General features: G+C 30.2%; 3 protein-coding genes across 3 annotated transcripts; all 3 read left to right on the top strand.

The window, feature by feature from the left end:
- Window positions 1-1612: 1612 nt before the first annotated feature.
- Window positions 1613-8190, top strand: MKS88_000934 (DNA polymerase alpha catalytic subunit A; the record flags this gene model as incomplete). The annotated part of the gene is made up of 5 exons (XM_067219579.1): window positions 1613-1681; window positions 1976-2066; window positions 2316-2387; window positions 2646-6534; window positions 6852-8190. 5 exons carry the CDS (start codon window positions 1613-1615, stop codon window positions 8188-8190), a joined length of 5460 nt encoding a protein of 1819 aa, XP_067075300.1.
- Window positions 8191-9360: 1170 nt separating this feature from the next.
- MKS88_000933 (uncharacterized protein) lies at window positions 9361-11844 on the top strand (the record flags this gene model as incomplete). Its single annotated transcript, XM_067219578.1, has 2 exons — window positions 9361-10624; window positions 10967-11844. The coding sequence occupies 2 exons, from the start codon at window positions 9361-9363 to the stop codon at window positions 11842-11844; spliced, it is 2142 nt and encodes a 713-aa protein (XP_067075299.1).
- A 61-nt stretch (window positions 11845-11905) lies between these two features.
- On the top strand, window positions 11906-23359 carry MKS88_000932 (uncharacterized protein; the record flags this gene model as incomplete). Its single annotated transcript, XM_067219577.1, has 10 exons — window positions 11906-12300; window positions 12518-13024; window positions 13491-20501; window positions 20654-20801; window positions 21005-21115; window positions 21203-21259; window positions 21369-21436; window positions 21706-21774; window positions 21901-22092; window positions 22360-23359. 10 exons carry the CDS (start codon window positions 11906-11908, stop codon window positions 23357-23359), a joined length of 9558 nt encoding a protein of 3185 aa, XP_067075298.1.
- Between the last annotated feature and the right edge of the window lie 46 nt (window positions 23360-23405).

Genomic DNA, 23405 nt, shown 5'->3' with positions numbered 1-23405 from the left:
TTATAGTGTACTAGAAAAGGAGAAAAATAATTCGGTCGACTATATTCGAAATATACAGAAAAGGATGTTGAGATGGGAACAGTATGACAGATATACTTAATTTGTCACATGATCAAGTACATGTTTTTTTATCTTTCCATGCGTTATTATTTTCTCTATAGTGCTTTATTTTTTAAAAAGGTAATACACTGCAATGGAGAAAAAAAAAGAAAAAGAAAAGAAATAAAAAAGAAATAAAAAAGAAATAAAAAATTAAATTCTGCTTCTATACACTGCGTTCTCTTAATGGTTACTCGAACTTTTTCCCATTTTTATTTCAAACCATGGAACAGAAAGAACGTAATTTCCCCCTCGTTTTGTACAGAGAAATTAGTTGTAACTATTAAGAGGATACACATATATATAAACATATACATGGATACATACACACATACATGGATACATACACACATACATGGATACATACACATATACATGGATACATACATACATACGTACGTACATATATGTATGCTAAAGGGACAAGTGTAAAAAATGTACAAATACGCAAGCACCTTCGCATTTTTACTCCTTTTTTGAAAGAGAAACACTTAAATAGCTCTTCATAAAAAATAAAAAAAAGACAAGTTATAAATCATAATGTTTAAAAATTAATTCCAAAGGAGATAACTCCAAATTGTACATAATTATTCTGAAAAAAGGCATTGTAATAGAATAACTATTCATTAAGCTCTTTTATATACCTGTTATGCATGGCATACACACATATGACATAATACTTTAATCGTTCCTACAAACATATGATATGCTCGTACATTTAGGATTGAACAAAAATATGTGCCCGCGCACATATATACCCGCACATATATATATATACACACATACATATATTTTACATATATACACACGCACATACATACGTATATACATACGTATATACACACACACATACACATAAGCAATGTAAGAAAAAAATGCAATAAGTAAGGTTGTAGGAAAAATAATACAGGTAAAAAAGAAGTCTCTTAAGCATACGAGTATTTTACTGTACATATATGTATAGTGTTTTTGTACATTTAAATATACCATTTAATTTACCATTTTTCATTTATAATTTTTTTTTTATTTTTATTTTTAATTTAATTTTTTTTTTTTTTCTCCTTGCGTGTTCATATTTTTTAAAAGATATTCATAATATTAATATTAAAAATAATAATAAAAAAAAAAAAAAAAAAAAATGGCTCGAAAAAAGCTGAAACAAATTTTTTTTAATTGATATTTTATTTTACTAATACTTAGTCTCCTTTCAATACAAAAATTTTAAAAAATACATTTTAAAGCTCGCTTAGAATTTTCTTTAGATGGAATAAATGCGAATGAGTAATAGGAATTTGAACTTAAATATATGAAGATATTACATGTATATGTAAATTTATGTGTAAATGGTATGGCTATACATATATTTATACAAGTGTGTATACATTTGAATATATTCGTACATATACGTACTTATATATACACTCATATATACCCACGCATGTACATAATATAAGCAAAGGATATACTGAATAACTACCCGTAAATGTAAAAAAAAAAAAATATAAAATAAAAAATGAGTAACGTTTTTGACAAGCTGAAGAAGCAGAGATCAAAAGAATGCAAAGCAACAGATTTTTATGAGGTACTCCTGAACAAGTTTTGCATACTATGCATTGTTTTGTATATTTTTAAATAATTTATTAATTCAAAAAAATGGTATTTTCGTGCTGTAAAAAGGTGTTCGTGGGTACTTCAGTGTAACTCGTCTTTTGTAATAAACATCCAGCTATTACCATGCCCTAACTAATTACATTTTTCTGTCTTCATATTTTTACCCATGCAACGCTTATCACATGAATGTAATTGCATATAAAACCATCGCTCATTTCTTAAAAAGGAAGAATACACACTCCTTTTTTGTTTCCTTCATATATAGGTGAAAAACAAAAATGACGATATATACGAAGTAGTAGATGAAGAAGGGTACATAGAAAATAAAAATTCACTTAAGGATTTTATTGTAGGGGGTAAGGGCTAAAACGCTGCTCAACATTTTTGAGATGACTTTTGGGTCTACTTTTTGAGATTAATTTTTGAGATGACTTTTGGGTCTACTTTTTGAGATTAATTTTTGAGATGACTTTTCTTTTTTTCTATTTTTCTTCTTTTCCAATCTTTTTATTCTCCCCTTTTCCAATCTTTTTCTTCTCCTCTTTTCTTCTTTTCCCTTTTTCCTATTTTTAAATGATAAAAATAATGCTTCATTATCTTTGCAGGTGACAAGGACTTCGATTCAAGTGATGATGTAATAGTGGAGAACATAAATTATGGAATGCTAAGAAAGAAAAGTAAGATGAACAGCTAGGAAATTTAGGGGGATGGGAGTGCATGCGCCCATAAGCACACATATGATTATGATTATATATATATAATCGTACATATATATATGTACTCATCAGCATAGTTATGCATATAAGCATAGATACACATATAAGCGTATATGTAGATATACGTATATGTATACATATGTGCATTCGTGTATAGTCCCATGAACAGCTAGACACACCGTTGCCCAAAAACATGTGTATGTGTTCATCTTCATACAGATGTGGAAAAGGAGATCAAGGAAAAACAAAAGAACAACCCAATGGATGCATTTATTAGAGAAAAGAAGATTCAAAAAAATTTTTCTAGTTGTAAACTAAGCAAAGAAGAAATATCAAAAACAAAAAATATAGAAAAATTAATGGAGCAAAATTCTTCATCAAGTAGTAGCGATGGAGAGTCATTTACGAAAAAAAGGAAAACAAGGGATTCGTATGAAAAGCAGTACAACAACAAATCAGGTTGTTATATTAGAAGTATTGAAAATCATATGCACGATAAGAATAGTATATATAATAATGATAGCTCGTTTAGAAAAGTAGAGCGAAGTGTATATTCCTTGAGTAATACTAGTAGTAGTAACGTTCACAGTTATAATAGCCGAGGTTATAGCCGAGGCGATAGTTCTTCCTCGCTTTATCAAAAGAACAAATGTAAAACCTCTTTTTTTTCACGTGCAACAGAATTAGACCAACAGATGCATTCTGCACAGGTGAAGGGTGAGGTGGACAAAGACAGCGAAGGATGGGAAAAAGGTAATAAATATGAGGACCATAAGAACTATAGAATGAAGAAGGGAGAAGATGAAGAGGAAAATGTGGGAGAAGGAAACCCAAACCAGTTATGCGATAGAGGAAGAAAGAGAAAAGTTATTGAAGATGAGAGTATGGAGGAGTTTGATATAGATAAGGAAAAAAGCAAGAAGCAAAGAAATGTGAGTATAGATGATTTACCCACAACAGGAGAAATAAAAAAGGAAAATTCTTTTTTTTTAAAAAATGTGGAGGGTAAAAAATCAAGTAGATATAACATTTGTGTCAAGAATGAAATTTGTCAAAATGACAATAATGAGTATTATAATAATAATGATAATAATCTAATAAAAGGTATGAACAAGTCCGATCCGTTGGTACATATGGATGATGTGATAAAAAAGAAGGAAAATAATAAGAATGAAGAGAATGCGTATAATGATGAAGATTGTGCAGTAAGTACAAATATTTTAAAAAATAAAAATGATGAGTTTATAATAAGTGAAGAGAATGGTTTAGTAAACGTATACATATTTGATATATGTAAACATAGAAATAGTATAATTCTATTCGGTAGGACTCTAACAAAATTTAAAAAGTATAGGAGCATAAGTATATACTTAGAAGATATAGATAGATGTTATTATTTTCTTTTAAATAGAAATAAAGTGTATGTACAAAATGGTGAGGAAATAAGGTATGGACATGAGAAATATAATATTCATATCATGTCTGACTTTGTTGAAGAATTTAAACAAATAAGAGAATATCATAATATTAAAATGGCCAAATATAAAATTGTAAAAAGAAGAAATTTAAATTTAACAACAAATGAAGAAGATATCTATGCAAAAGTTTTATATTCATATAATAATGATTCTATAAGTGAAAAATTTTTGCATGGCCAAGCATATTCTTCCTTTTATTGTTGTAATGAAGATGTCATAGAAAATTTTATTATTAAGAAAAATTTAAAATTACCTTGTTGGGTTAAGGTAAAAGATTTAAAAAAAAACTCTGCTAATAATTTTACTTACTGCTATTTTGATTGCACAACAAGCAACAAAAAGAATGTGTATTCATTTGATAAAGCAGTGAGTAAGAGATTAAGCAGTAGACCAAATAATGAAAGCAATACGGGAATAGCTTCTACTGCTACAACATCTGCTACTAATGGCGGAAATGAAAAAAATAGCACGATACCAGAGGACACACAGAAAAAGGGAGAAACTAGTGGGAACACTTTCATTGACCTGGATTTAAATAAAATTGTTATAAAAGTAGTTTCTTTACTTAATGAAGAGAACAACCATGAAGTGTTTAGCATATGTACCTTAGTAGATGCAGAAGGGATGAAGTACATAAACTTTTGTGGTATCTCTAGTAAGGCAAATAAACATGTTAGTAACAATTATAATAAAAGTATTTGTAAAGTTTTTGAAAATGAAAAGATATTGTTAGAAAATTTTCTTCAAAAAATAAGAGCACTAGATGTAGATATGTATATTGGTTACAACATTCTAAATTTTGACTTAGAATTTTTAATTCATCGATGTAATATCCATAATTTGAATGCAGACTTTTTAAGTAGAAAAAAAAAATTAAAAAAAAATGAAAAGATGAAGGTAAATAAGTTCAACGGCACAAATAGCACAGGCTCTATCTACAACATTATCCAGAATATTAAGGGAAGACTCATAGTAGACATCTACGTTTTATGCAAGGATTCGATCAAGCTGACCAGTTATTGCCTCGACGAAATTATTGACAGCGTCAGGAGCAAATTTCAGGCTACTACCGGTTCAGCGACTGTGATTAGCAGCTCTACAACTACGGTAAGCGGTGCTACATCTGCGGTAAGCAGTACACAGGCAAACGCAAACACAAACGGAAACGCAAATGCAAATGCAAACACAAATGTAAACGCAGTGAACGTGTTTAAAGACTTCATTGTGAACAACATAAACCTGCTGAACTGCAGCAACATTCACCTGTACGATGCGCAGCAAATTTTGGAAAATCACCTGAACTTATACATAAATAGTCAGATTTTTTGCGTTAACGAGATAGCGAATGTATGTAACGTATTGCAGATAATAGAAAAGACAAGAGACCTTACAAAGTTAAGTGGATACTTGTGGATGAGGAGCTTGTTATGTTATACTAGTGAAAGAATTGAATATTTCCTTCTTCATGAATATAATAAGAAAAAGTTTATTACCCCAGTTATTAAAAATAAAAGGGTAAAAAAGATAGAAAATGAGCAAGTGAAAAATAAAAATATAGCTAAATACTCTGGAGGGTTAGTATTAGATCCGTTATGTGGATATTACGACACCTTTGTATTATATCTTGACTTCAATAGTTTATATCCCTCCATCATTATTGAGTATAATATATGTTTTAGCACACTAAAGTTAAAAAGCGGAGGGCAGGATGTACAGCATGGGCGATCGAAGGGGGGGAGGACTGTGAGGGGGGTTCCTAATGATCAAGAGGGCTCAGATCACGCAGGTAACGTGGGTAATAATAATGCGTATGGCATTGGTGAAGATAATGTTGATAACATTGGTGTTGACAGTCCTGATGATAACACTGGTGTTTACCTGGTTGATGACCCGAATGAGTGCGCTGAAATCGAAGATTTTGACAAGAGCAGACAGGGTATTTTGCCATCAATTTTGAAAAATTTAGTTGATAAAAGAGCTTTTATTAAGAAATTAATTGCAAATGAAAAGAATAAAGAAAAGAAGGAATTATTACTTATCCAGTCCCTTTCAATAAAACTAATTAGCAACAGTATATATGGTTGTTTAGGAAACACAAACAATCGGTTTTATGCTAGACATATAGCATCGTATATAACACTAAAAGGAAGGAGTTTACTACAACATACTAAATTTAAAATTGAAAAGGAATATAACTTAAAAGTAATTTATGGAGATACTGATTCTATTATGATAGATACTGGGATTAAAGCAAAGGGGATTCAAAACTACAAAGAATCGTTTAGATTAGCACATACTATAAAAAATAGTATTAATAAAAATTATAAAAAGTTAGAACTAGATATAGAATGTATATTTAGTAAATTGCTTTTACTAAAAAAAAAAAAATATGCATGCGCTAAGGTACTAGATCCAAATATGGAAAAATGTGAATATGAAATGAAAGGAATTAACTTTATTAAAAGAGATTTTTGCAAAATTTCAAAACTAGTGGGTAATGAAGTTCTACGGATTATATTCAGCAACAAGGGAAGTCAGGATGCCAACTCGGATGTAGCTGTGGAGAACGACTTGTCCGAGCAAATACACGAGTATTTGAGGACCGTCAACCAGAGGATAGAAAAGGACGAGTAAGTACGCTGTGTGACCTTCCTTTTGTGCATGCAATTGTGTATGCATGTGTTTGTGTATGTGTATGTGCGAGTGTGCATGCATGTGTATGTGCGAGTGTGTATGAGCATACGCATGTCTGGATTCGTGGAGTGTGCTAAGTAGGATGATCAGCTCCACCAATCGTTCTGCGTTTATTTTTCATTAATCCATTTCATTAATCCGTTTCATTAATCCGTTTCATTAATCCGTTTCATTAATCCGTCCCATTAATCCGTTTCATTAATCCATTTCTCTAATTCCTTTTACTTATTTCTATTCCTATCGTACTCGGCAGATTCGATCTGGATTACTACGTCATAACAAAGAAGCTAACGAAGAACGTGAGCGAGTACCAGGAGAAGAATTCACTAGGTCATGTTCTAGTAGCAGAAAGGATGATAAAGGACGGCTATAATATATGTGTTAACAAGGAGATTCAGTATTGTGTATGTACGAGTGAAGATGCTTCTAGATTTTATAATAAAGGAAATGATAAATTGAATAACTCTTTATGTTGCTTTAGTGTAAATGAAATAAGAAAATATGATTTAAAGATTGATAAAGATTATTATATAAGAAATCAAATATTATCACCTATTAATAGATTGTGTCAATATATTGAAGGAACAAGTGCAGAAAAGATATCATCATGTTTTAATATATACGATGTGAAAGATATAAAAACAGATTATCAGAATGATGAAAATTATTTAGAAGCAAATGTTTTATCATTATTAAATGAGTCAGAGGAAAGGTTTAAAGAAATTCATTTGAAAGGATTTCTAGTTTGTTCTAATTGTTTACATAATGTAAAACCAACTATATTTATAAAATATTTTAAATGTAACAGATGCTTCTCATTCTTATCCATTGAACAAATTCGTAATTACATCTTTTCCTTTATTCATCATTTGTGTACTACTTTTTACAAACAGTTATATATTTGTAATAGCTGCTCATTAAAAACGAGGAGAGTCTTCTTAAAGGAGCCCAAAAATTGTCCTAACGTGAACTGTGAAAATAGAAAAAACTCATTAAAACCATTCTTGTCAAAGAAGTATATATATATGATGCTCGAATACTTTTTATATTTGCTTAAGGGAAACTTGAAAACAATACCCGATGGGTTAAGGGAGCACGCGGATGGGGAGAGCGGCACACCGGAAGGGGCAAACAGTACAACGGATGAGAAGAGCATCACAGCTGAGGTACACACCGTAACCGCGAAATATAATAACAATTCAGAAATACAGCAACATGAGAATGAATACCCTCCCTCTGATGCCAATGTGTTCATTTGCATTGACAAGGGGTTTAAAACATATGTTACTAAGGAGGTGAAGAATACTAAGTGGAGCAATAAAATTGAATCGTTTGATGATATTTGTAAAAACAAAGTTCTAGCCTTAACTATTACTAAAGGGTTACAGATGAAATACCCTAATATTTCTAACTTTATCACCTACTTAAATTTGAAAAGTAATAATTTTTATATTAATTACAATGAAGAGAGAAACACCATAAGAAATGCAATTAAAAATATTGTTCAGAACAATATATACTCGCAGATATTCTTTGATCAGGTTTTCTCGGTTTTCCATTTGCCCCTGTCGTCTAAAATTGCGCAGCTGTAAGGGTATTGCATATTGCAGTACGTACGTACATTTGCATGCGTGCACATTTTACGAATTTCTGAGGTATTCCCTTCCGTCAAATTTGACCATCCATTGGCCTTACATGCTTACTGATATCTTTTATTTTTTACCATATGTCTCGGTCTCTACCATTCTTATAATTGAGGTACCTTTTAATTTTCCACCTTCCCGCTCATTTTAATTTTCCCTTTCGTTTTAATTTTCCCTTTCGTTTTAATTTTCCCTTTCGTTTTAATTTTCCCATTCGTTTTAATTTTCCCATTCGTTTTAATTTTCCCATTCGTTTTAATTTTCCCATTCGTTTTAATTTTCCTATTCGTTTTAATTTTCTTTTTCATTTAATTTTTCTTTTTCTTTTAATTTTTCTTTTTCCTTTTTTTTTTTTTTTCCGCCATCTCCATTCACCAAAATTTTGATATACGAAAAAAAAAAAAAAAAAAAAAAAACTAGCACTTGTAAATATGCCTTTTCTAAACAACTTATTTAAATCCACTAAATTTTTAATCTTTGACGTAAAAGTGAAAGCATAAAACATTTGTAAGGTGGATGGGTACCTATTATTTCCTCATATTTTACTACATTTCAATTTTTTACTGTGTTGGAGTACCTTTTGGCGTATTTTAATTGTATTGCTATATGGAAGTGCTTCTTACCAAGTGTTGATTGATTTGATATAGAGAAGCACATTTTACCTAATGTAAATTGTTTAGCGCCATTTAAATTTAATTTATCTTTATCTGTCTGCATTTATTCGTAATTATCCCCATTTATATCCATTTATTTTTATTTTTATTTTTTTTTTTTTTTCCCCTCTGTTCCATTCGGTGTGTAGGTCCTTATTCCAAGCTTGTGCCTTACTTTTCAAATACTGCTCGCTTTAGTACATGATTAGCAAAAAGGAATAAAAAAAGAACATAGCAAAAAATATTTAAATTTACATCATACGGGGTATGCATACTTGTACTATTTGAGAGTGTACAAGAAAATAGTACAAACCCACGTATATATGCATGCCCCTGCGCGAGTAGTAACCTAAATTGGCATAGTTTGTTCCCCCGAGGGTGAAGCAGATCCTGGGTATAGTTGCACAGGAACAAAAAGGAATCCAGAGAATGGTAGTCCTCAACAAAAAAAAAAAAAAAAAAAAAAATGAATTACACTTTTTTAAACAAACACAATGGAAAAGAATTATACAGCATTATAGTCAATTACATAAACTTGAGTCAGTATGAATTAGCACGAGCTTTCTTACATAATTTAATAATAACTAATCTGTTAAATGAAGATGATTTCAAGAAAGAAAAAAAAGTATCAGACAAATTGATAAGTGAAAAATTGTACTATTTAAGGAAAACCTTAAAGTTTATGAGGAAATTTTTACCCTATGGGTGCTCTCCATTGCAAATAATTTCGAACGAGTTGTCGACATCCCATTTTCTCCTAAAGATTATAAAAGATTATAATGAATTTGTCGATATTATATTTTATAATGTTATTAAGTATGAGCCCTACCTTTGCAAAAGTGGAAGCGCTTTCTGCGGCGGATTTGGTTGCACTTATGCCTATGATTTGTCAAAGGGGAAACATAAAAAAGGAGTACGAGAGATGGAAGAGGCAAAAGAGGCAGGAGCGATGGATGAGACTGAGAGGGTCAGAGCGATAGACGAACCTGGAAACGGGGTAGAGGAACTCCAAACAAGAGGGGCATCAGTAGGAGCAGGCAAATTTCAATTTCTTCTTAAAAAAAAATATATATCTACAGTTTTAAAAAAAAAATTATCATTCGACGTTTTACTTGCAACTATAGTAGTGTACAAGGAATATTTCTATCAGTGTGTATTCAAAGATTCTGGAGGATATAATTTCTTTTCCATTGAATGTGTACAATACTTGAGACGAATGTACAATTTATATTTAAAAACAAAAGAATTGTTAAAAAAGAAGAGAACGAAAAGTCGTTTATCTGAATTCGAAATGAAGCTTAACGACACTTGTGGTGCTTTTAATATATTTAACAAAATCGTACCGTACAACAGAAAATATAAACATGTAAGTGGACGATATAGCGATCTGACTAATGTAAATGTACCCAGAAAAAGGCGCATGCGTAAAAGCACAAAAAAGGATTTCCTCCAAGATATAGATGAGCTGCTCCTAGACAGCCTGAGGATAATTTACAGGGGAGGACAACAGGACAGGAAAGTAAATGCAAGTGCAGAAATAAATGCAAGTGCAGAAGTAAATGCAAGTGCAGAAGTAAATGCAAGTGCAGAAGTAAATGCAAGTGCAGAAGTAAATGCAAGTGCAGAAGTAAATGCAAGTGCAGAAGTAAATGCAAGTGCAGAAGTAAATGCAAGTGCAGAAGTAAATGCAAGTGCAGAAGTAAATGCAAGTGCAGAAGTAAATGCAAGAAGTAAATGCAAGTAAATGCATGCAAGTGCAGAAGTAAATGCAAGCGCAGAAGTAAATGCAAGTGCAGAAGTAAATGCAAGCACAAGCGAAAACAAAAAAGCAAATATTTACGAATATACAAACTCTGCTGTCAGAGCGATCGCAAGTGGGCGAAGCCTCCACCCTCGTGTGTGTAATAGTCTAAACGTGATATACATACACCCCCTGTATATCATAAACCAGAGACCCATATTTAATTATATCAATACGTACAAAGAAGAACTGTCTTTCTTTTATGAGAAAAATATTATGTTTTTGTTACTCAATGATTTGTTCTATTTAATGTTCTTCTTGCCTATGCTAGCTATGCATTTGTTCAAAATGTTTTGTTTCAACAAAGAATTCTATAACACATTATTAAAACTATTTTTGATGAATAATAAATATGATCACCGTCCTAAGGGAAGTGATAAAACAAAAGGAAAAGAGAGTTCAGTAGGTGAGGGAAACGATGTAATAGTAAATATTTGCCAAAGTAATGGGAAACGAGTCGTTCCACAGAACAGGAATTTTTCCCATTGGAGGGGTAATAACAATGATGATGGCTTGGTAGAGTACAACATGAACGGAGCTACAGTTGAGATACATGTAAACAGGGAACATGACTTGGTGAAGAAATGCTATATCATATTTCTAGAAGTATATTACAACCTAATACATATATACATAGATGTATTGGTAGAGAAATTAAAAAAGAAAGATCTATTTAATTATTATAATTTTTTATATTTGTTCAAATATAATAATATATGCATAAACAACATCTTTTTGTTTTCACTCTCCTCTACAATCATATTGTTGTCTACACATTTAGACGAAGAGATAGAAAAAAAAGAAAAAAAAATGGATCTTCAAAAACGATATATTCTGAGTGAGCTAAATGAACCTGATAATTCTATTCGTTCCTTTAATATGACCCATACTATGTATGATCTAAGTTCGAACCAACTCAAACTTTTCCAAAAGCAGCGTTGTCTTGCTAGGGTAGTGTTAAGCAAGATTTACAATTTTATTGCTGTACTCGTGTTTTACTACAATGGCAATGAGCTTGTCATCCGGTGCTTCAGTCAGTGCAATTTCGAAAGAGTTCATGGTGATAATGACGACAGTATTTATAATAATAGTAATAATAATAGTAATAATAATAATAGTAATAATAATAATAATAGTAATAATATATAATAATAATAGTAATAATAATAGTAATAATAATAGTAATTACCACTATCGCGATGAGCAAAAAATGCGTTGGGGGAAAAATGAAAAGGAATGCAATACGTTTCCAATACTGCTGAATAACGTAATTCTGTACGTTCATATAAATTATAGACAGATAGGAAATATTTTTGATTATTACATAAATAAAATGCAAGGTAATTGGAAGGAAAAACTCAACAAGTGTTTTTATAATAACAAATGTATTATATACGAAACGTTGACTTCAACCAATAGCTTTTATTGTGCTGATAACAAACATATTTACAATATACTTCTTTATTTATATAATTACATGGACGACTTATATGCCAGAACCATGCCAAGATATAACATAATTTACTCAGACATCAAGGTGGAAAGAAACGAGGATTTGCTCTTTTACATCAATGAGTCAAGGATACGCGGCGTCCACTTGTTGAAGTAATTATAAATAAATCCATTCTATATCACTTGAGCAGTTGTCCTACTGCCATTGGGTTACTGATATGCCTGGTTTATCCCAATTTTGTATCATTTTGTATCCCCTCCATACACACACAAATTCATACTTACAGTCATACTGGCACCACATCATCTTTCTCCCTAAGGTCTTTTCGCTTCCTTTTTTTTTTTTTTTTTTTTTTTTTTTTTTTTATAGCTATCTATTCAACGTGTGCGAGGAGCAGATAAGAAAAAAGAGTTTTCTATATCTGGATAATCTTTTGCAGAATTTTAAGGCCCTCAAAAATCTGTGCATTCTTTGCTGCCTAGAAAACTGTGAGGAGATGAGTACGAAGGAAAAGTGTTTATCCGAGTTGAAGCCATGCAAGAAGAATATTTACCTGTACAATTACATTAAATATGTAAAGAGTAAGGTAAAGGTTGCTTCCTTAATTTATTATTTTTATAAAAAAAATGAAAAAGCAGCAAAATTAAAACATAGCAAAAAATTGTCAAAAAGTGAAATATATATCAAATTGAACAGATCATCTAATGCGTTTTTCTTAAACGAGGTGAACTTACTGCATTGTGTGGACTACAACTTCTTAACAAAATTAAAAAACTGTGTAGTTAGAAACGGATTACACAAAAGGGAGGAGTATATGAACATTAATTTTGTTCTTTTTTACACAATCGTCAAGAGGGTATACCTTTACCTGAGCGGGTGAGCAGCCGTGCATCCGTCTGTTTACAGTACATGGGTTTAAATGCGTCTATTTACGTACGAACATTTGCATACAAACATTTACATACGAACATTTGCATACGAACATTTGCATACGAACATTTGCATACGAACATTTGCATACGAACATTTACATACGAACATTTGCATACGAACATTTGCATACGAACATTTGCATACGAACATTTGCATACGAACATTTACATATGAACATTTACATACGAACATTTACATACGAATATTTGCACACGAATATTTACATACGAATATTTACATACGAATATTTACACACGTTAATGTTTTTTGATGTATACCCCAATAAGCTAAGTATGTGGATACTCTAATCCTTTTTAGCACGTCAATACAAAAAGGAACGATAAATTATGCCCAGTTTGATAATTTTTTTTTTTTTTTTTTCCCCTTTTTCCCCCCTCCGTCCTTTCAGATACAACAAATTGGAAGGGGTTAAAAAATGCTACAGATTAATAACGTACAATGAATGCAGGATAAGGATATTGTTATACGTGTTTATACTACTCTTTAGATGTGTACAACATGGAAAAGTAGAAGCAAACAAGTTCATTAAGTTAATACTCCTTTTGTACCAAAAACTTAAATACTTGAAAAATGAAAAAAAAAAATTTTTCGCTAATATAAAATATATACTAAATAAAGTTGTTCAAGATGTGTATATCCGATTATTCATTTTTTTTAAAAAGTATGCGTGTGATGAAGTGAGATTAATTAAATTTAGGAACAACATTAACAAAAGGAATAAAAATGATAACGAAGGGATAGACAATATATATATGGATGATACTAAGCTGCACAAACGAGGTACGTGTGATACTCAAACAGGAACACGTAACGTAGTAGTCAAGAATGAGAAAAACAACAAACAGATGAACCAAGCGAATATAAGGAGAACTTGCAAGGGGCACGTTAAAAGTGTGTATACGAACAAGGTAAGGGGAAAGAATTTGACTAATGGAAGCACATATAATGAGGAAGGTAGTTTCCATAACAGGTACAACTATCCATATCTCACTTTTCCATTTCCAAATGTTAATAATTTTGCTCACAATGGGTTAATGAAAATATTAGATAAACAGTTATCTTTACCTAATTACAGGAAGGGTGTACTTGGTAAGAATAAGACGAAAGAACTTTTTATTTTTAATTTATTATCCCAATATGAAAAGAAGTTTAAAAAGAATAGCAGTCCTATGTTTTTGATGAATAATACATCATTTTGTAAATTATCAAAGGATAGAATAAAAAGGAGTTGTAGCAATTTTGAACAATACTTCTTCCAATTAATGCTCGACGACGCGCACGAATATATATATAAAAATATAGTAGACAGGAGAAATAATTACCTGAACATGTTCATATACAATAGGTATAAAAACGAATTTTCAAAAAATTCCGTTTATAATTTGATATTTTACTTAGAACTAAACGCGCTATTTAAAAAAATATACGTGTGGGATTACAGCCAAAAAATATACGCAAGTACTTGTAGAGGAAAAATAGATGCGCATAGTTATAGTCGTAAATCTCACGTACGTAGTTGTAGCCCCTTTTTAGATAAGAAACTGCGTAACATCGTAATTGACAAAAAAATGCTCATTCTCTTTTTTCATTATATCGTGTTTTACTATGACAAGTACAAAAGGAACGAGTTAAATAAATATATCTTTATGAATAGCCAAAATATGGATTTTCTCATTCTGTACAACTGTCTAAATATGTGTGTGGTGTACTCGAACACGCCTGAAAAGGGGGCTATGCTGCTCAAGTTTGTCAAAGGAAAAATAAAAACAATGAAGGGGGGAAGTGGTATATGCAATGGAGCGGGAAGGAATAATAGGCGCAGCAGCGGTAGAAGAAGCAGTGCCTTCTTTGACTTCCTGCTTAACTTCATCAACGGGGTACTGGTGTTGATAAACATAAAAAAGACAGAGACGAACAGTGAAAGCAAACGAGGAGAAGGAACGAAGAAGAACCATTGGGGGTTCCCCACAAAGAAGAGGAATAATGCAATAAAAGAAAACAAAAGCATTTTGCTTAGCAAATATCTACTACTAAAATCAAGCTCATTAAAAGTAGAATCAAAATTAATTGAAAAGTATTTTATCGATTTATATAAGAAAAAATATTTTCTAAAAGAGATGTGCTTTTTTTTTAATAATTTAAAAAAGAAAAATAATATATATGTACATGTTAATTATGAGGATATGAATTCATCTTTAGAAAAGTATTCCATATTATTACTACAAAATGACGAGGGTACATGTATAAATTATTTAATCTGTTTGTTTGTATATTATACTATTCTAATCAAATATATACATAACTCGATGACAACTAATGAAAGTAATGTAAATTTTTACAAACATCTATATGCGAATAAAGAAAATTGTAACCATTTTAATGTTACATATGACAAAATTATTAATTACAATTTATTTTTTCTGTTTAAAATGGATCTATGTACTATAATTAAATACATTCTCTTTGTATGTTCTTCCTATATCAGTGCAAATAATTTGTGCTCGTTATATTTTATGCACTACTATAAAATAATATCTGATAATGTCGAAACGCATTATACACTAAACAGGTTCTTATCCTTTGGTTTACATAATAACACAGATGCAAAAAATAATTATCTACTCTCCTTTTTTGTGGATACAAACAACTCGACGGAAATGAGATATAAAATAGGATTTAAAAATATATACAAAAATAGAAGGATAGTTGACAAGTACTTAACGGATGATTTGTTATTTCTGTTAGGGGATACTGCCGGTGTTGCACTATTAGAAAAATTGAAGTACAAAATGGTAGCATCAAGAGGGAGCAAGAATAACAAGAAAGTGTGTAACGTAAAACTATTACATAATTACTATATCGATTTTGTGAGTAGCTATATTGGTCCAGGTAAATCTGATAACTTATTCAATGGAGTTGATTCGTTCCTTTCAGGAGGGACTTCCCGATTCACTGAAAGAGAGAGAAGTCAAGTCGCAGTATCTGGTGAGGTAGCAGCATCTGGTCAGGTAGCAGTATCTCGTGAAATCGCAGCATCTGGTGAGGTAGCAGTATCTTGTGAAGTCTCAGCATCTCGTGAAGTCGCAGCATCTAACAAGGAACGCAAAACGAAAAGGGCGCTTGTTACCCCCCTGGAAGGGAGTAAGGCAAATTGGGACAAAGACCTCCTGACAGATGATATGAAATATTTAAAGGGAAAAAACAAGCTAATAGTTCTTTTTATATGTTTAGAGAAATGTGATAACTATTTTCCTTTTACTTTTAATATGCTATACGTATACTACTTTTCAAATAAATACAAATACTTGAATAGGTTTACAAAGGAAAGATATAATTCTATTAATAAAATTTTTAAAATTTTGAGAAAAGAAAAAACAGCAGGAGACTGCTTATTACAGAGCAACAATAAATGCTTAGGAGAAATACATTTTATAAACTACTCCAATTTAGCATATTTAAATAGCTTCACCAATACTGTTTTATGTTCTACTATATATGACAATCAGTATAATATGGACTGTCTGTTTATGTACAACATATATAAAGAAAAGGAAAATTTTGAATATGTAAGAAATATTATAGAAAAGAAATTAAATAATTTCTATCTCTCCTTTTTTAATTTACATAATATATACAGTATACCCCCGGAGAAGGGTATAAAAATGAGTGAACTGTTACAGTACACCCTAAATGATCATATTTCTCTTCCTTCACTACTGGATATAGTAGTTAATACACTAAAAAATAATAGTAATGAACTAAGTAAACTACGGTTTCATCAAATTAGCATTATACTGAATACTTGTTATCATAAAATTGAGAAATTTCAAAAGGATAACCCAACATATATAGAGTGTAACCATATAAATTATGACCAAATAAACTGCAATAATTTTGACGAACTACCTACCACTCTCCACAATAACATTGCTAAGTTAAATGTGTACCTAAACGTGTTCAAAATTATTAGGAGAATCAGAAAAGTTCAAAAGGGAAAAACAGTCAGCAACGGGGGACAACGGAGGATCGGCAAAAGTTGCTGGGTACATATTTTTAAAATAATTATGAACAAGCAAGAAAAAAGCAAAGACATTTTACACTTTATTACTTCGAATAAGATATTTAAACACTGCCTCTTTTATTTGAAATTTAAAAATTGCATAAGCTCGTCGAGGAATGCGCTTATAAGATGTAACAGCGAGTATCTTTTGCACCTATGGGGAAAAAATAGCTGTAAAAAAAAAAAAATTATTTTCTTTCTCAATACCTTGGGTGATGACTTAGTTAGAAAGATGTTGAACAGTATTCTGTATAGTGTAAGAGGTGGTAGCAGTGGCGATAGTAGTGGTTTCAGCAATGTTGACAATGGAAGTCCCGGTAGCACTAATATACATCGATTATTCTTCTTCATATTGCAGCATTTTAAGCACTCCTATGTAAAGAAGTTGTATGTGTTATCCTTAACGACTTTCTGTCTTCAAACTATGAGCATACGAAAAATAAAATATAAACATATCATGTCGTTACTGCTAACTAATGAGAAATTCAAGCTAATCGAGTACATTTTGAAAAATCATTTATTTAAACCATCTTTGTATTCATTTTATTATTACGCCTTTTTACATATTCACATTGACATAGATAGAAAGAGAATACTGCATAGAGAGAAACACATGAGCAAACAAAAAAATGAAGAGAAGTTTCAAAGGAAAATGTATAAAAAAGAATTTGTTCCTTATGATTTATCAAGATGTCTTACCATATTACAACTGACAGTGATTCTTGACCAGAGTGCTAATTTTGAATTTATTTATGCATCCTTTTTGTTTGTTTTGCAGTCCGTGTTTGATAAAATTTGTGGGGCTGTTGAAAAGTGTAACAGGGAAGTGGTTAGTACAAAATGGAGGGAGGCGCATTGCACAGAGTGCAGTGAGGAGGACATTGACGTAACAAAGATAAGAAAAATTGATGAAGTTTATCGAACCAGTAAAAAGAAGGAAGAAGAACAAAAATGGAGAATCAAAAAGAAACACAGCTTATTTTACAACTTTCATAAACATTATATAGATCATCGGTTAAGAAAAGGTGTGGTAAGAAGCGATCTAGGAAGTAAGGAAAAAAATTGCTATGTTAGAACATATTACATAGTTAATAGAAAGAAGGACAACACCAAAACAATGGAAGGAGGAAAAAATGCACTTAGTGAATACAAAAAAAAAGGGGAAAAAAAGATGAAAGAGAAGGAGGGGGATAAAAACTCTATTAGCATAAACATTTTGATTTATACATTTTATAAAATTTGCTTCTTCTTTTTTGAAAATTACAAGGACTTAAGAAGCGCAAGCAATATGATATGTATCTTACTACCAATATTGATATATATTAGGATCTCTATAAAATTTGAAATATGTATTAAATCAATAATTAAATTAAATATAGAAAGGTTGATTAACGTTTTAAAGGTAAAAAATTATAATATGTGTAACCACTTGATACACAGAATATGTTCCTGTTATTATTATAATGTGAATTCATTTGGAGCATTAAATGAACCGTCTTTATTTTTTCCCTTATTAAATAAAAACAGAGTTTTCAAAAAATATAAAGCTTTGAAAAACATTGTATCACTGCTCAGATATGGTAATACAATCGCCCCCAATTCGGCCCTTACCATGGATGTACAACATTTAGAAAAAATAAACAATTTTTATATTTACAATTATTCACATCAGACGTGTGTGTATAGAACTTTTATAGACATAAATAGTATTATATATAAGGAATTAAAAAAAAAAGTAGAAGTGGACCGAAAGGTAGAAGAAATAAAGGCGATAGAGAAAAAGTGTATTTGGAATGACCTTTATTTTCATCATAATCAACTCGAAGGAAGGGAAGAATTATCTAACAAGGTGAAGAACAATTTCACCAAAAAAGCTTATAAAAAGTTCAAAATCATAAGTAAAGAAAAGCTATTAAACAGAATTCAAAATATTCGATTTAGTATAATAACATTTGCGTATGAACTTGTACATAAAAACAGAATGCCTTTATATTCCAGTCTTGCCTTATTTTTTTCCTTTTTTTTCAATTTTCACTATTGTAGTAACATTTACAAAATTTATAAAAATGTTTTTTCCTATTTCAATAATATGCATGTAGAGAAGGAGAAAATAAATAACGCAGAAAAGGCAAACAACAATATAAACTTAAAAGAAGCAGAGATGTTTAAACAAATTAGAAAAGAGAAGAGTTATTACATGAAAAGAAATAAAAATGATCGACATGTTTCAGTATCAAACGCTCGTAATATTGCACAAAATTGTGATAACATGTATAAAATAGTTATTCAAACGAGTAAAAATAGCTATCACTCATATATCATTTTAAAAAATGAAATTCTTAATAAAATTAAAAAAAATGATTTTTTCTTCGATGAGAAGTGGAACTGTATTATATACAGTTTGTTGCAATGTGATGGCAATATTGCTCGTCTTGGTGCACTTACAACAAATCAGAGTAAGGAATTGTTTTTTTACACACGTTACCAGACAAATAAATTATATGATGATACAGTTGAATACATTCCTGCAAATATGTACTCAGTATCCTCTTCTATTTATGTAAAGAAACATCTTTTAACCCATGTAACATTTGCTTATCTTTATAACTACTATAACAACATTTACTTCGAAACGTGTAACGAACAACATATAGAAAAAATTAATTCTCTTAAGGAGAAGAAGTTATTTATGTATTTAATGGAATTGATAAAAAATCCTTATGCAATGAATAGGGAGAAAAAGTGTTATGAAAGAAAAAAATGCTCTAATGTTTCCAGCTGTTCAATGTTCTCATTTAATAATAACACACAAAAAAATGATAAAAAAATGATAAACGAATTTAGCACGTTGGTAGGAAAAAATATGAACAAGTCAGAAAATGTACCATGCGATTTTGTAAAAAAGGAGAAAACGAAAATTACAAAATTGTTCAGCAAGAAAACAAATTTTATTATATATTCGAATTATATACAACAAAAAAGAATAAATCAAATTTTTAATATGCTTACGAGAAAGGTGGAAAACTTTCAAGGATACGTAAAATTATTGCATAATAATTCTTTGGAAAAAAATATATTCGAATTTTTCATATCGAAAGAAATTATCGATTATTATGAATATTTTTTTTATGACCTGAACAACAGCTTGTATCCCATGTGTTACATACAACCTAGTAATGACTTGAGAACTTTATCACAATATTTCAAAAAAGACATTAACAAAATATGCGAAAATATGTCATGTTCAGAATATAGGAACAGGGTTAAAAAATACGAGAATGTAAGGAAAATTCAAAATTTTATTTTCCTTATATCGTTATTGTTACCATCCTCTGCAAAGTAAGTATCACAATTTTGCATATATAAACCTACATGGGTATAATTAATTAGTGGAAAGGAAAACAAAATGTATGAATTGCTTTGTGTGTGACATGTTAAATCAATAATGAAATTTTTTTTTTTTTTTTTTTTTTTTTTTATTCCCTGTTCAGGAGCATAAAATTGCGAAACTACAATAGTTCCAAATGTGACAAAAGTTACGTGAACACTTTGAAAAATTATTTGTCGCTAGCCAATTTAATAAATTTATATGCAAAATATGATTTAGACAAGGAATGTTTCAAGCTTATTATAGAAAAGGTGAGCACAGTGCCTATGTTTTGCATTTATACAACACGCGAAGTTGTCTGAAGGGAAGCGAGTGGCTAAATGGAGAGAAAATATGAACAAAAAAATGTGTACATGTAAATATGAGCAAAAAAATGTAAACATACAAATGAGCACATAATTACGGACATGTTCACACACATATATATAATATCCCCGTGCATACTTCTTTGCAGAGCGCCGATTCCACGAGCTTCAGTTACGTCGTTAAAAGGGCATATAAATACAATTATATATACAAAATATTTCATAATATATCTAACCTGAAGAATTCTCTTTTCCAGCATGTAAACCCATTATTACGATTGTTAACTATAGTTATTTATGCATTTTGTTATATTTCTTCACTTATTTAATGGTTCCACATTTTACAGGAGATAAAATGTTACTTGCTGAAAAAGAAAAAGTACACCTTGCTCTATAACTACGTGGTATGTAGTTAATAAAGATTTTTTTTCTAATATTTACCTGAACATTTTAATAACGTTCCTTGTCATTAAGAACTATAGTACACTTCAACAATTGTATTTCATTTTGTAGGTTTTTTCCAGTGATTATTTAAATGCGGCCATCTTATGCATATATAATTACTCCATTTCACAGGACATGTAATTGCTTTTTTTTTTTTTGAAAAATATTCTATACAATTCGTCCCTCTCCATTTGAAACATTTGAAAATGCTGTTCATATTATTTTTGAGTAAACACATGTATATATATATGTGTATATATATATGCGCATACATGTACATGAATTTATGTGTCTTTTCTTAAATATAGCCATTCCACAAACAAGAATTTTACATTACACTGTTTCGCCCTACGTTGTGTTGTACTACTTCCTATTTTATTATTTTTTTTTTTTTTTTTTATTGCAGGGACATGAAAAATGGCTACCTGAACAACGCGTTAGTAAACCTCACGTTGATTATCAAAAATTTGGAAAAGTAATTTTTTTTTTTTAAATTTTGAAAAGACATATTCAAAGTAGTCGTAGTAAAAGCAGTAACAATCGAAGTAATCTTGCAACATATAAGAGCATATTTCTGTCTATGATTTTTTTTTTTTTATAGCTCAAACGGTGAAATACAGAATATATCCAAAAATAGCATTAGGAGGATTCCTCACGACAATTTTATATATCTTAGTAATAGTAGAAGTAATAAGAAGAACAGAAGAATATACTACTTGAGTAACTTTAATATTCTCTTTGAAGAATCGCAAAGGAGGAAAAATCATCTCATTGCAGTTGAAACGATATTCAGGTATGTTCAAAAGGAGCGGGTATACGTGTACGAGCACATATATGTATACATAAATGTACACACGCACATGTACATAAATACACACATGGATTTGAACATGTAGATATATATATACATATATATTCACATATGTACCCACATATATGCATGCGGGCCGCTCTGCTCATATGCTTGTTAAAAAAAAAAAAAAAAAAAAAAAAAAGGTGCCGTTCATTACCAACTCGGCAAGTTGTTACCATATTATGTACATTACTTCTTCTTTTCCAGAGGCATAGATTTGATAACACTACAGCAGAAGTTACTAAGTACACACTTAGACTGTGATGTTAACATAATTAATTGTAAAAAAGTCGATATATCATTTTGTATTAACGTGTTAATATTTAATAAGATCTACAATTTATCTGACAACGTAATAAACATTTATCAATTGGATTATATTTTTACTTATTGTTTAGCTTGTATTTTTGGTTTGCTAATAAATAAAAATTTAAGTTTTCTTGATGATATAATATTTTACATAAAAATAAAAATAAGTAATTATGACATTAATATCTTTATAATACACATAATTTACCTGTATTTAAAATATAAAAGTAAATTAAAATATATATATGAACATATCGAAAAGGTATATATGAAAAAAAAAAAAGAAAAAAAAATTGTGTTAGATAGAAAGCCGCTACTTCCAGCTGTAAAGGGGGAAACTAACTTGACAGGGGAATGTACCAATACGCATAGTAATAAGCGGGGGTGTAAAATGTTCAGTGCAGACGATAATGAGGATGACATTGAAGACGATAACTCAAAAGAGGAATGCGATAATGCTAACATTAATTTAGATGATCATGTTCATAATATTCTGACTTATATTAATGATGATGATTTTTTGTTCTATTCTCATACATTAATATACATTCATAATAAAAAGGAATATAGCAGTATATTTAAAAATATGAAAAGACTCTTGTTTAAAAACTTAAGCAAAAATGATGTATATAAAACTATAATGTGTGCCTATAAATATGTAAAGAAGAATAAAAATATTAATTATAATTTTATTAATGATAACATATCATATTTTAAAAAAATTAAAAGGCGTTCATACAGCGTAACTAATTTTACAAGTATTAACGAAGATCATAACTTTTCAAAGGCCCTATCTCTGGCTAAAAAATACCCGGATAGCATTAAAAAAAATATAATCAACGAGATTTTAGCAGTCTACAGTTATTCTTCCGTGGCGAAGGGGGAATCACAGGCATAGAGAAGAAGCGGATGGAGTAGACAAGACATAACGAAACGTGTTATAA

Source organism: Plasmodium brasilianum, chromosome 3 (genome assembly GCF_023973825.1).
Source record: "Plasmodium brasilianum strain Bolivian I chromosome 3, whole genome shotgun sequence".
Classification (NCBI taxonomy): domain Eukaryota; phylum Apicomplexa; class Aconoidasida; order Haemosporida; family Plasmodiidae; genus Plasmodium; species Plasmodium brasilianum.
Note: the sequence above shows the minus strand (reverse complement) of the source record. Positions and strands in the feature narration are given on the sequence as shown.